Consider the following 13,049-nt stretch of genomic DNA (forward strand, 5'->3'; position numbering starts at 1 on the left):
CTCCTACCAGTTTGCTTTGTTCCAACTACCAACTAGGTTCTTGCTCCGTGATTGAACTTTCTACGGTTGTCAAACGGTGAGGAACATAAAGAACCGCACAGCAAAAAATGTCTTATACGTTTCTTTGGATTTAGAACATTTCTTTTTAGTTGGATTTTTGATCTTTCTAATAGATTTATCTCCTAGTTGTACTATTTGCTCTTTGCCTACTTATGTAGTGGCCCATTTTAAGTGAAAACATATGTTTTTGTGATAAGAGGTCCTCATGTCCAAATCTCTTATCACAACAAATTAAAATCTCGAGGAATATGACCTTAAGTTTCTCCGATTTTTGCTTTGTCCTGAAGTCTCGTAAAAAAAAAATTGATTGGGCCGGGAATATTAACGGGCCATCATATTCGCGAGCTTAACTTTGAAAACAATTTAACGATGTGAGTTGACCAAATTGGGATTATAGGGCTCAATATACAAAATTTCATTAGTTTTTTTTTTCTATGCTTTGCATAAAATAAGTATATGATAATCTGGAGATAGAAAATGGTATAACTTGCTTCGGCATATGCAAGTCAAGTATAAATAACTTATTCTGGCAGGAGGGACACGTACCATACATTTAATTATTTTGTTCTTGTCCTATTGTCACCAAAATGCTAAAATATTACATGTGATTGATTCGTTGCATAGCGACTACACTAGAAATTAAGTAAATTATAATAACCTGATATTCAGTTTAGGAATAATTAGAATGATACTTGTTTTGTGTGATTAAATATTGCCTTTGATTGCAAGCCATGCCAATATAATTTCATACGAAGAAATTTACTAGTAGGAGTCACGTCTCCCATACAATGATTCTGGAATAGATACTTTAGTTTGAAAATCCTTTTTGTTTTGATTCGTTTTGATAGGAATCACGTCCACATATCAAATTAATAATACAATGGTCGTCGTTGTGTTCTTACAAAACCAATATTGTATTATATGTTTTAATTTGAATAAATCGGATTTCGTGACAGTAAGTCTAAAAAACTCTTACGATTCTAAGTCGTAGAAGTCAAGATTCTTACAATAATTCCTATTGCAATCTTTTCTCATGCAAATAACAAGTCTATGGACAAATTAAAATTACTAATAGATATATATTCCATCATGGAAGCGACGAAGCTCACAAAGTAAAATCTACTAAATTTGATACTCACGAATCTCTATCTTTTTATATGAATTATGAGATTAGGCTAGATTTTAGTAAACAATGCACAAGAGCAATATTTCTATGTAAAAGCTACTCAAATCCTCATCATTAAAAAAATGTTGTAAAACAAAGTTTAAATAATTTTTAACTACAAATTGTTGTTAAATTATAATTCATTAATATCCAATGGTATTAACGGCATATCGCATTGTATGCTAACATTTTAATTTTTAGATATATTTTAGTCTTGTTGGCAAAATTCTATATAATTTTTTGCTAATACAAGTTGATTAAAATATAAATCAGAGTCATCCCCATTGATACCTAAAATATCAATTAATCATTGTTCATACCGTAAGTAGAAGAAACTTGATGAGGTGGTGGGTCTTGGTTTGAGTACATGTCGACGCGAAAATAGAAAGAAAAAAAAAAAAATATCAACAGGAAACTTTGGCACCCAATCTAAATGATAGCCACCTAACGAAATATGTGAACCGCGTTACTTTCAAATAAACAATTACTTAAACTGAAAATATTTTGAAGATAAGACTTTAGGGTCTTTGGGATAAGGTTTTTGAGGACTTTTTCAAGTTATTTCCGTTGTCGGCAGCAATGAAGATTTTTTTTATAGCAACAACGGCTTTATTTTTCTTTGGGTCCTTTTTGTCTTTGTGAGTGACCCAAACTTTATCGAATTAAATTCGCATAAAAAATTTATCTATAGATTTATATTCTCTCGAATTAATGACCTGTCTAAAAGTGAAACCCACTGTTTTGTCCAGTGAATGTGTTAGGCTGTTAGCTATTTAATTCAGTTAGATGCCAAGAAAAACAATTATATTTAGATCTATCTATCGTGGATTTTACCCAATCGACATAAAAAGGAAGGACCCGTATTGATGATGATACTAGCTAGCTACTGGTCATGCATGTATAGATATGTATATAACACAAACAAAACAATAATTTTCTTTGCACACACAACAATGAACAAATATAGAAAAAGAAAAAGCTTAGTTGTCTCAAAATTTTTAAACTCCCATGGCAGAACAAAATTAAAGACGACTCCCCTCTCGTCACGTAGTCATAGTTATTGATTATTTGAACGAGATCGTTGTCAGTCACTTTAACTCTTATCTTTCAACTATGTCGTGGAAGTCTTAACGATCGAGTTTTTATCTGTTACTTCGAAACTTTTTCAAACTGCATCTACGGTTTTTTTTTTGTTTTTTTTTGTTGTTGTAGTCACCCTCTCTCGTATTTATCGTGCACACGTACTAGACAAATTTATTACGTAGATGATACACACACATAAGCTGTGATGGTATGTGTTTAGAATATAAAGCTCACATGCATAATCGTTCAATGTTTGGAGTAAAAATGAGAACAGAGAGGATTCTTACATTGGAGAAACATATATTAGAGGATATTCCACAAGTATTCAACAAAACCAAAGGAAGATGAAGATTTTTGTTTTTCTTGTTTCTGAATAGTTTTTTTTTGTGGAACTGATAAATAGTAGAGAATTTTTTTTAAACATTTTATTTTCTGTCTTTTAGTCATACTCAACCTATATGGCCATTATTATCTAATAGCAGGATCTCATAACACGGAAAACAAAAAACGTTTATAGAAATACATAGAATCTCGAACACACCTCCGGATGCGACGATGACGATTAAAGTGTTTCTAAACGTTTAACTAGAAACTTTCAAAAACGATCAGATCTAAACAGAATCCGAAAGCTGGCAAGTACTGAATCAAAGTTTCTCATCAATTTGACATATGTGTTTATAATTGTTAAATAATGATATATGTTTTTTTTTTTGTCTTGTAAAACATTGAAGAATTTTTTCTTATTTCCAATTCAGCCAAATATGACATAAAAAGTTAAAAACACCTCACACTTACTAGCTATTACATATTTCTTCCCAATTTTTTCTTTTCATTTCTTCTAATTTTCTTTAGATCTTTTTTTTCTTTTCTTTAGATTTAAATATAGACATCTAAACTTGTTCATTTCTTTTATTTTAAAATTTTGATTGAAATTATATATACATTTCCATTGAAATTCCTAATAAAAAAATACGTTATATACGTAAAACGATTTGATTTCTTAGAAAAATATATAGTTTGATTTCTTTTTGAAAATGATGTTTTCATACAAAAAGATTGCCATGTGACCGATGTCACCCTATAACCTTTAAATTGTACAAACTAAATGTAAAACAAACTATTTAAGGATATGTAAAACATGTCACAGTAAGTGAGTAACACAGCGAGTAAGTGTAATAACCGGTGATTTTACTTTTTACAAGTAAAAAAGTTTTCAAAACAAGACTACAAGTTGAAAAATAAAACAAGACTAGAAAATAGAAAGGAATAGAAACTTCAAAAGTACAAAAAGAGAAAAATTAATATCATCATATAAAGAAGAAAAAGAAAAGTTAAAAAAAGGAACAAATAGGGTAAAAGAGACGTCCCTGAAGTAGGGTTACACATTACAATCCACCTCCTTTGGTGTCTCTATCATCGACACCTGTCGGCCTTCTCACTTAAACACGCTCTTCACTCTCTTCTCACACCTCTCCTTCTCCCTCCATTTAATCTAATCACAGTTTTTGATTCCTCCATTACTACACAACACAAACTCACAAACCCACAAATATTAAGAGTAAACAATTACTAGAAAATACCCTAGAAAATATCTTCTTTGCTTTTTCATTTTCTGTGTATACATCAAGAAAGAGGACAAAAGAGAAAAAGCCTGTCCTCTCTCACCTGTAAAATTACCAGAAGAAGCAAGAACAACAACACCAAGATACTCACTTCCTCTCTCTTTCTCTAAAAACGGTTACTTTTTTTCCTTCTTTTTGTTCTAAGCATTTTCAAAAACTGCTACTTTACAAAACTTGAGAGGATTTAGAGAGAAGAAAAAAGAAACAGAGAGCTTCTTCATCTGGCAAAACCCAGATGGAATTTGGATCTTTTCTCGTGTCCTTAGGGACATCTGCAGTTATCTTCGTCGTTCTCATGCTTCTCTTCACATGGCTTTCTCGCAAATCCGGAAATGTTTCGATTTACTACCCGAATCGGATCATTAAAGGGTTGGAACCATGGGAAGGCACCTCCTTGACTCGTAACCCTTTTGCTTGGATGCGTGAAGCTTTCACTTCTTCTGAACAAGATATTGTCAACGTATCTGGTGTCGATACTGCCGTACACTTTGTCTTCTTGAGCACTGGTTCGATCTCTCTCTCTCTCTCTCTCTGGGCAACTTTAGTTTGTTCTTAGAGTGGTTCCTATTTATGGGTTTGGTTGAATTCTGCTAATTTCTGTCGGTTTTGATTTGGGTTTGAGATCTTACCCAATAAAGTTTCAGTCTTTAGGGACAATTGGGGAAATTTTTTTCCAAAATGAAGATTATCTTGTTTGTTTGTATTTTTCTGGTTCAGACGATTTTGTTATCTATGCTATGTTTTTTTTTGTAAATGTTGACCTTGGGGATTGAAATTAGAACCAGTTGACATAAATTTTGCCTCTTCTAGCTCTGGTTTTTGCTTGAGCTTGAAAAGTTTTTCTTCTGGATATGTTGTTTCTGATGTCTTGAAATTGGCTTTTTGTTTGACGCAGTTCTTGGGATATTTGCTTGTTCCGGTCTTCTTCTTTTACCGACTCTACTCCCTATAGCCGCAACAGACCACAATATAAAGACCCGTGTAAAGAACGGGACAGATACCACAAGCAAAGGAACTTTTAGCCAGCTTGATAATCTATCAATGGCTAACATCACAGTAAGTTAACACAACAAAAGACTCCATTATGCCTTTTGATTCCATTTCATATATCGTGGTTTTGATAAGTAAAAATGTGTGTCCTATCATTTGGACAGAAAAAAAGTCCGAGGCTGTGGGCGTTCCTAGGAGCTGTTTACTGGGTATCTTTGGTCACATATTTCTTCTTGTGGAAAGCGTATAAGCATGTCTCTACATTGAGAGCTCAAGCTCTGATGTCTGCTGATGTAAAACCCGAGCAATTCGCTATTCTTGTTAGGGATATGCCTTCTCCACCAGATGGACAGACACAGAAAGAGTTCATTGATTCTTATTTCAGAGAAATATACCCCGAGACGTTCTACAGATCGCTAGTCATGACAGAAAACAGCAAGGTATCTTCTGGTTCTGCACTAACAATTTTATGCATCATATTGTTAATTTGTTTAAAATCTTATGCTCTTTGTTGATTTGTAGGTTAATAAGATATGGGAAAAATTGGAAGGTTACAAGAAGAAGCTTGCGCGTGCAGAGGCGATATCTGCAGCGACTAATAACCGACCTACAAATAAAACCGGCATGTGTGGGCTAGTTGGTAAAAAAGTAGACAGCATTGAGTATTACACTGAGCTTATCAACGAGTCTGTAGCCAAACTAGAAACAGAGCAGAAAGCAGTTCTTGCTGAGAAGCAGCAAACCGCAGCAGTGGTTTTCTTCACCACCCGGGTTGCTGCAGCATCAGCTGCCCAGTCTTTGCATTGCCAGATGGTTGATAAATGGACTGTGACCGAAGCTCCCGAGCCTCGCCAGCTCATATGGCAGAATCTCAATATCAAGCTCTTCAGTAGAATACTCCGGCAATACGTCATTTACTTCGTTGTTGCGCTGACCATTCTGTTTTACATGGTCCCAATCGCGTTTGTCTCTGCAATCACCACTCTCAAGAATCTTCAGAAGATTATTCCGTTCATAAAGCCGGTTGTGGACATAGCCTTCATAAGAACCATTCTGGAGTCTTTCCTTCCTCAGATTGCGCTCATTGTTTTCTTGGCGATGTTGCCTAAGCTTCTCTTGTTTCTCTCCAAATCCGAGGGGATTCCGTCGCAGAGTCATGTTATCAGGGCTGCTTCGGGGAAGTACTTTTACTTTTCGGTCTTTAATGTCTTCCTCGGTGTTACCCTCGCAGGGACTTTGTTTAACACAGTGAAGGATATCGCGAAAAATCCTAAACTCGACATGGTCATTAACCTTTTGGCTACTAGCCTCCCTAAGAGTGCGACTTTCTTCTTGACCTACGTTGCTCTCAAGTGAGTTTTTGCTCCTCTTGACTTAAATAGTATATACATTGTTCGCTTGTTCTCTAAATCTTATGCTGTTAAATTTTTTAATTTCAGGTTTTTTATCGGTTATGGTCTTGAGCTGTCTCGGATCATACCTTTGATAATCTTTCATCTTAAAAAGAAGTATCTATGCAAAACCGAAGCAGAGGTGAAAGAAGCTTGGTACCCGGGAGACTTGAGCTATCAGACTAGGGTTCCAGGAGACATGCTCATCCTCACAATCACGTTCTGCTATTCCGTAATCGCTCCTCTCATCCTCGTATTCGGTATCACCTACTTCAGTTTAGGCTGGCTTGTCCTTAGGAATCAGGTCAGACTTTCTCCCTAATACTATACCCATAAAAACTTAGGTTTAAACAGATTAATAATGTGATCTTGAACGGTTTTATTTCGGGGTATGACAGGCGTTGAAAGTGTATGTTCCATCGTACGAGAGCTATGGAAGAATGTGGCCGCATATTCACCAGCGTATACTAGCAGCTTTGTTTCTATTCCAAGTATTAATGTTTGGCTACTTAGGAGCCAAGACATTCTTCTACACGGCCCTCGTGATCCCTCTCATCATCACTTCTCTCATCTTCGGTTATGTTTGCCGCCAGAAGTTTTACGGAGCGTTCGAACACACAGCTCTCGAGGTGGCTTGCCGTGAGCTAAAGCAGAGTCCGGACCTCGACGAGATATTCAGAGCATACATTCCACATAGCTTGAGCACTCACAAAGCAGAAGAACACGAATTCAAAGGTGCGATGTCTCGTTATCAAGACTTCAATGCAATATCAGCCGCTTAAAATTTGAAACCAGTCCCAAATTATCTCACAGATTTGTTTTGTTGGTTTTTTTTAGAAGCTCTTTATTGTTATGTGTGTGAATTTTTTAGGGTTTGCTTAGGATTCTTCATTGTATGTGTTCTTGGGTTGTTGTAACTTGTAACTTTGTTAGCTACTTTTAAACATCAACTTGATTTGTCAATCATTATCATTCTTCTACTTTCTATTATTTTTTTAAAAAAGGATCGAATCTGGTTGGTTCATAAGATCAACAAGACAACATCAATTTAGCATTTGTTTTTGAAAATTCCGCAACTTCTATTGGGTTAATTTGTTTGTTAGTTTAGAAACTTTAACATATCTGTAAGGTTTAATATTTCTTATCTGTCACACTGACACACGTTCTGTCTTCTTTAGCTGGTGCAAACATGTATTTAATATAGCTTCAAACATATATACGTTATTGTCACAACTTGATCTATGTTGATCGACTAGAACTGTTCTAATCAAAATTCGCAAGAAAAACAATTCAAGAAACGAATGAATGAATGGAATGGAAACTGATTAATTTCTCATAAGCTATAAATCGGTTTTGGTCCGGTCGATAAGGGAGATGGAATGTCTTCTGGCGCACGGACCGGCTTCACCCACCGGCCAGTCTGCTTGTTGAGGATCAGACCCTTATGTGCCACTTGGTACCAACACTCAGGTATTCTTAGATGCTCCAACAACATATCTGTGCTCTTGTTCACAGAAGCAACGTCTCTCCTCGCGTTCACCCTAAACCCTGATTTCTTGCTGTGGAAGCCATCCAAAACATGGAGATATACCTCGAGGTTATGAGACCTCCCTAAGTCCGAATCCTGTTTTACGTAAGGCGAACTGAATACATCGAGCTTTAGCTGTGTTCCAACGTGCCTGTAGACCCAATTGAACCTTGAAGTTATCGGGTTAAGTTTGTTTAGAACCTTGTTGAACACGATACCAGGAAGCTTAGGGACAATGTCTTGCTTGTTCACCACACGCAACACCTTGACACCTAAACTGTTAAGCCTTTCTTTGAATGCCAAGTTACCTACTCTTGGCGCACCAAACGAGAATACTGAAACGTTACCAGATAACTCTGGAACATCTCTAGCCGCCTCATAAGCATTCATAAGCGCCAACGCACCTCCAAGGCTATGGCCAGTCACGGTTAGGCTCACCTCTTCGCCTCTACCCTTAAAAAACTTCACTAGCCGCTTCACTTCCTCCATCGTCTGCTCAGATGCGCTCTCTTTATTGTACCGTGTGAGTTCGCTTTTTGAGGTATAGATACTAAAAAATCCACTTTGGACCTTGACCACGTTCTTCCCATGTTGTTCCTTGCAATCGAACGGCTCTTTACTCGTTCTAAGATCCATGACCCATTCCGTGGGAGTCACGGTTCCACGCCACGCCACAACAATGTCTCTCCGACCGATCCTCAACGACTCTCTGTCTCCACTCACAGCTACAAACCCCATCCAGTTCGAATCTTTGCTCCATGTCTCTCCCACAGATGAGCTCAAGAACCACTGAGGAACATCGACATGAGACATCGCGTAGATGAATTTGGTTACCTTGTAACCATGTTTGGTTAAACCAAGCTCTTCGAAGAGTTTGTTCCTATTGTACCTAGAGCTTCCGCAGAACTCGGACAAAGGATCAAAGTCGAGTGAATCGTAGACGGATTCAACAAATTCTCCATATTTGGTGACTTCTCTCCTCAGCCAAGGATGCAGAGGATCGAGAAGATTCACCCAATTGTTGCTACCGTGAAGCTCACGCCACATTTTGGATATGTTCTCCCTTGGAGAGGCAGCTGGAGTCATCAGATCACCACGGTCCAGGAAATCCGCGGCAGAGTATTTAGGAAGCTGAAGCAAAAACGCCAGCGATTTAGTCGAGTCGTTGGAGATTTTGCAGATCCTCCGGGCCACTTGAGACAGATCCTGTTCTTCCTTTCGTGATTTAATGTGTAAGAAGTGTTTCTTGTTGGCCAAGAAAGCCGGAAGATGTGACTTGACACGGATCTTGATAGACTTCCATGCCAGCTTCAGCTTCAGCTTCAATCTCCAGACCCGTTTTGTTCTTCTTCTTCTTAGCTTTCTCAATGGTGTTTTGACCAATGCGTTCTCCATTTTCTGAGTTTATCAGTAGGATACGATAATATGTATTTCAGGTAATGATTATGATTAAAGTTGTGATGTGTTCGATGTGCTTAAGAAACGATATCTATGAGTTATTTATATATATACGAAGAATACAATCACACGCGCATATATGTTACTTCTGGGAAGATACTCACATGCGAAGAAGAAGAATAAATGGTTGACCCGGTTTAGCTACATTGTTCGGTTTAGTTTTATATGTGTGAGTAAGCGAAGTGGTTGGTTGTCGCTAATTGAATCAGAATCCCGGTTCAGGTAAACTAACCAGATCGATATCATAATCTAAATTTCCTCTGTTGAAAAGGTTTAATTAAAGTCAAAACACATCTCATTTTCTAAAAAATGATCTAGTTGGTCAAAGTAATAATAATACGCCATGGTGTTAGTTTTTTTTATGATTTATTCTTTGGCAGCTTAAGGACTAAACAACTACGGCTGCTACAACACAATATGATTACTTGTTAGGAATATAAATCAAATCTTAGAACTTAGAAGAGTCTACTGTGTCGGCTTTTGTGTTAGGTCATATAACTTCAAATTTTTTCGTAATAAACGGGTCCACGTATATTCTATGAATATCAAGAAATAATTGTTATTAAATGTACGTAGTTTGACGTACGTTTCAGACCAACCGGGATGATCATGACTTGTTGATTCAATTTAAAATTCGGTGAGAATTTAATCTTTCCGAAAAGGATGAATCGTATATCAATTGTTATGATTATGCTAGCTTTTTAGAAGTTGAACCTGCTATATAATATATCATGTTGAAGATATAACTATATAATAAAGTTAGACGTAATCAATCTAATAAATTTAGCTTTTAAAATTTGTATAGTTATTTTTACATAAATTCTATCTAGATTACTTTGATTTGTCATCAATTATTCATTTTTTTTTGGCATACCAGTCATACTCATAGTGTCATCGGATAAAAACGACTCAATTTTAGGGTGTTTTTTTGTTTAGTTTAGAGTCTTTAGACATATAATTTGGAACTTGCATTTAAAATAACATGAGATCGAAGTGGACTTGAAGTACGGTTGAATAAGTTTGATGATTATTGTGGATAAGAATGTCAAGTTGATATTAATGTACCAGAAAGGAACGGATTGACCAAGTATATAGTTCATGGATGTGTACGGTTGGTTTGAAAAACGTAATTCACAAAATTGACCAAACTCGAAAGTGTTCTTCACGGCAAGTTCCTCTGCATGTCAATGATAGTTTTGATAAGACATCTTCCTATTCTCAGTCTTACCCTTCGTATCTTGTCACAATTACAAGAGTACTACTACTAAGCCCTACAGTACTAGATACTAGCTTTCCTATAGTCATGTGTAGAGTGGTTGAGAATATTATAACACCATATATGTATGTATGATTCGATTGTTTCCAAATGTAATTTATGTTTTCTTTAAACCATACTCTCTTGAAGTCCACAAGATATGGTATTTTAAGTTCAAATGACGTTTTCGTTAACCATACTCTCTTGAAGTCCACAAAAAATGGTATTTTAAGTTCAAGTATTTGTGCTGAGATTTAGCGAGTATAAATGGGCCTGAATGAAAGCCCATATGAGAAAGGTTCTGAAGAAGATGATGAGACAGCCTTATCCAGAGTTAAAATCCGCCAATAGACACTCGACGAGTCAGCAAGAAGTAACCTAAACAGAATCCATTTCTGTGATCACCAAAGCCACACGATGATTCTTGGCTAAATCATTTTAAAGTCTGTAAGAAGAACAAAACTGCGAAAATACAAGAAATCTGATAGTACAAGAAAACATAAAAAAAGAGTTTTTTAGATTCAACTAAGAAAAATGGCGAGCACTGTGATGACTACATTGCCACAGTTCAATGGTCTTCGTGCCACCAAGATCTCTGCAGCCCCTGTTCAAGGCCTGGTTAGTTTTCAACTTTTCTTGATTTAAGATCCTGTTTAAGATAATGAAAAGTGTCACTTGATGTTCTTTAATTTCTTGGGGTCAATTATTTCTTGGAATTTGATATGTTATAGACTAAAAAGTAACGGATTTGAAATCTTATATCACAATGCAATTAAATACTGAAGTTCATTATATGAAATATTTTTTTAATAATTCTCCTAGGCTGTTCAGTCCATGAGACGCAAGGGAACGGGAGCTTTGGGTGCCAAGTGTGACTTCATTGGTTCATCAACGAATCTGGTAACTAAATTAAAGAGATAGAACAAATTTAAATTGACACTAATTAAGGTTTAAGCAATGATTTAATTACGTTGATTAGATCATGGTAACATCGACAACGCTGATGCTGTTCGCGGGGAGATTCGGACTAGCGCCATCAGCCAATAGGAAGGCGACAGCTGGACTTAGGCTAGAGGCACGTGACTCTGGTCTACAAACTGGTGACCCAGCCGGGTTCACGCTGGCCGACACATTGGCTTGTGGTACCGTTGGTCATATCATCGGCGTTGGAGTTGTCCTCGGCCTCAAGAACATCGGTGCTATTTAAATTTGTTTGAAGCTCTCTTTTTTATTTGAATATGTAAAATGTGTAGATTTTTATAACAATGTTCTCATGATGGACAAGAGGGAGGAGGGAGATCTAATGAAAGTTGCAAGTCTTTATGTTTATAACATTTTTAGCTCGCATTTCATTCTCTCAAATAGATGTGTTTTTGTTAGGCTTGTTGATCATATCCATGTTTGATTAGTTTTGTCATATCAGATAATAATTGATGATGGAGTCTGGAGATAATCTTCCAAAAAGTTTGATAGATTGTGATAGAGTTCACTTTAGTTTTTAAAAGTCTTTTGATCTAAATATGCATTATGTTATAGTTGGAACTTGGGTACTGATGTTAATGATACATAGTTGTTTCGGTATTAGGAAAATAAACATGGTCAGACATAACTATTACTTTCTTATGTGTCCTCCATTATTGGTTTACTCTAGTGCTCAACTTGGGCTCCATATTCGAAGATATAAACAACATACTTAATAGTAGATAATGTCAAAATGAGTCTCGTTAACTTGGAAGATTACTCAGTTTATGTTGACTTTATAAAGAGTTGAAAGCTATAGTTTTAGACTCGTATGTTAAAACGAGTCGTCAAGCTGACTCATGGAGTTATATAAAGTAATCAACGACTTGTGAGTTAGCTAAATAGATTATATACACCATTCAATTAATTAAGTAGATATATAAATTTTATATATAGAATGACAATGTTATTCTTAGGTCGCCTGTGATGGAGTACATTTGAAGGCCACTTTACTTAGATGATGATTTTATGATATTTGGATTAGTTACAATTTAACATTCATCAACTACTACTACTTTATTTTATACTTGGTTGGTTTTCACATCTAACTTCACGGGAATATTGTAGCCTAGAATACGAGATAGAGCCAATAAGAATTAAGGTTAGCTAGGCCCATAAATTTGTATGTATCTTTGAAGTAAACTTCTCTCAGTTTCTCATGTCGTAGAGAAGCAACAAAAATTTCCATATATAAGAAACATGCCAAAGACAACATACATGCGTGGTAATACATACATTGTTATTGGATCTTAAAACTAAAAGTATGAAGTCTTTTAATTCACAGTTTCCTGTTTGATCTTTAGTGTATACAAAAAATTCTGCTTATATTGTTGAACTTGAATTAGTCGGACCTTTCCTGCCAATTTATTCGAGTTTGAAACAAATATCTAATAATTTTTTTGGAAAAGAGTTCATTGTACTCGATCGATGTAGTGTATTGTATCGAGTACTATTTCATAGAATTTTAATTCAGGTA

General features: G+C 35.9%; 3 protein-coding genes across 3 annotated transcripts; 2 read left to right on the top strand and 1 right to left on the bottom strand.

Moving 5' to 3' along the window:
• Nucleotides 1-3,831: 3,831 nt before the first annotated feature.
• Nucleotides 3,832-7,296, top strand: LOC17899858 (CSC1-like protein ERD4). Its single transcript, XM_006306817.2, has 6 exons — nt 3,832-4,436; nt 4,826-4,986; nt 5,085-5,360; nt 5,443-6,272; nt 6,360-6,615; nt 6,710-7,296. Exons 1-6 carry the CDS (start codon nt 4,166-4,168, stop codon nt 7,091-7,093), a joined length of 2,178 nt encoding a protein of 725 aa, XP_006306879.1. The 5' UTR covers nt 3,832-4,165; the 3' UTR covers nt 7,094-7,296.
• Nucleotides 7,297-7,494: 198 nt separating this feature from the next.
• LOC17897140 (phospholipase A1-Igamma1, chloroplastic) lies at nt 7,495-9,293 on the bottom strand. Its single transcript, XM_006304763.2, has one exon. It carries the CDS (start codon nt 9,232-9,234, stop codon nt 7,645-7,647), a length of 1,590 nt encoding a protein of 529 aa, XP_006304825.1. The 5' UTR covers nt 9,235-9,293; the 3' UTR covers nt 7,495-7,644.
• A 1,708-nt stretch (nt 9,294-11,001) lies between these two features.
• On the top strand, nt 11,002-11,888 carry LOC17898164 (photosystem I reaction center subunit psaK, chloroplastic). The gene is made up of 3 exons (XM_006303360.2): nt 11,002-11,170; nt 11,375-11,452; nt 11,532-11,888. The coding sequence occupies exons 1-3, from the start codon at nt 11,087-11,089 to the stop codon at nt 11,757-11,759; spliced, it is 390 nt and encodes a 129-aa protein (XP_006303422.1). The 5' UTR covers nt 11,002-11,086; the 3' UTR covers nt 11,760-11,888.
• The last annotated feature ends 1,161 nt before the right edge of the window (nt 11,889-13,049 follow it).

Source organism: Capsella rubella, unplaced genomic scaffold (genome assembly GCF_000375325.1).
Source record: "Capsella rubella cultivar Monte Gargano unplaced genomic scaffold, Caprub1_0 scaffold_1, whole genome shotgun sequence".
NCBI classification, from domain to species: Eukaryota; Viridiplantae; Streptophyta; class Magnoliopsida; order Brassicales; family Brassicaceae; genus Capsella; species Capsella rubella.

Bases quoted from the DNA above. Each gene is read 5' to 3' on its own strand.
- LOC17898164 (XM_006303360.2), top strand. From the start codon at position 11,087: ATGGCGAGCACTGTGATGACTACATTGCCACAGTTCAATGGTCTTCGT. The intron at 11,171-11,374 runs GTTAGTTTTCAA...TAATTCTCCTAG, and splicing joins CAGCCCCTGTTCAAGGCCTG to GCTGTTCAGTCCATGAGACG. The intron at 11,453-11,531 runs GTAACTAAATTA...TACGTTGATTAG, and splicing joins TTGGTTCATCAACGAATCTG to ATCATGGTAACATCGACAAC.
- LOC17897140 (XM_006304763.2), bottom strand. From the start codon at position 9,234: ATGGAGAACGCATTGGTCAAAACACCATTGAGAAAGCTAAGAAGAAGA.
- LOC17899858 (XM_006306817.2), top strand. From the start codon at position 4,166: ATGGAATTTGGATCTTTTCTCGTGTCCTTAGGGACATCTGCAGTTATC. The intron at 4,987-5,084 runs GTAAGTTAACAC...TCATTTGGACAG, and splicing joins TATCAATGGCTAACATCACA to AAAAAAAGTCCGAGGCTGTG. The intron at 5,361-5,442 runs GTATCTTCTGGT...GTTGATTTGTAG, and splicing joins TCATGACAGAAAACAGCAAG to GTTAATAAGATATGGGAAAA.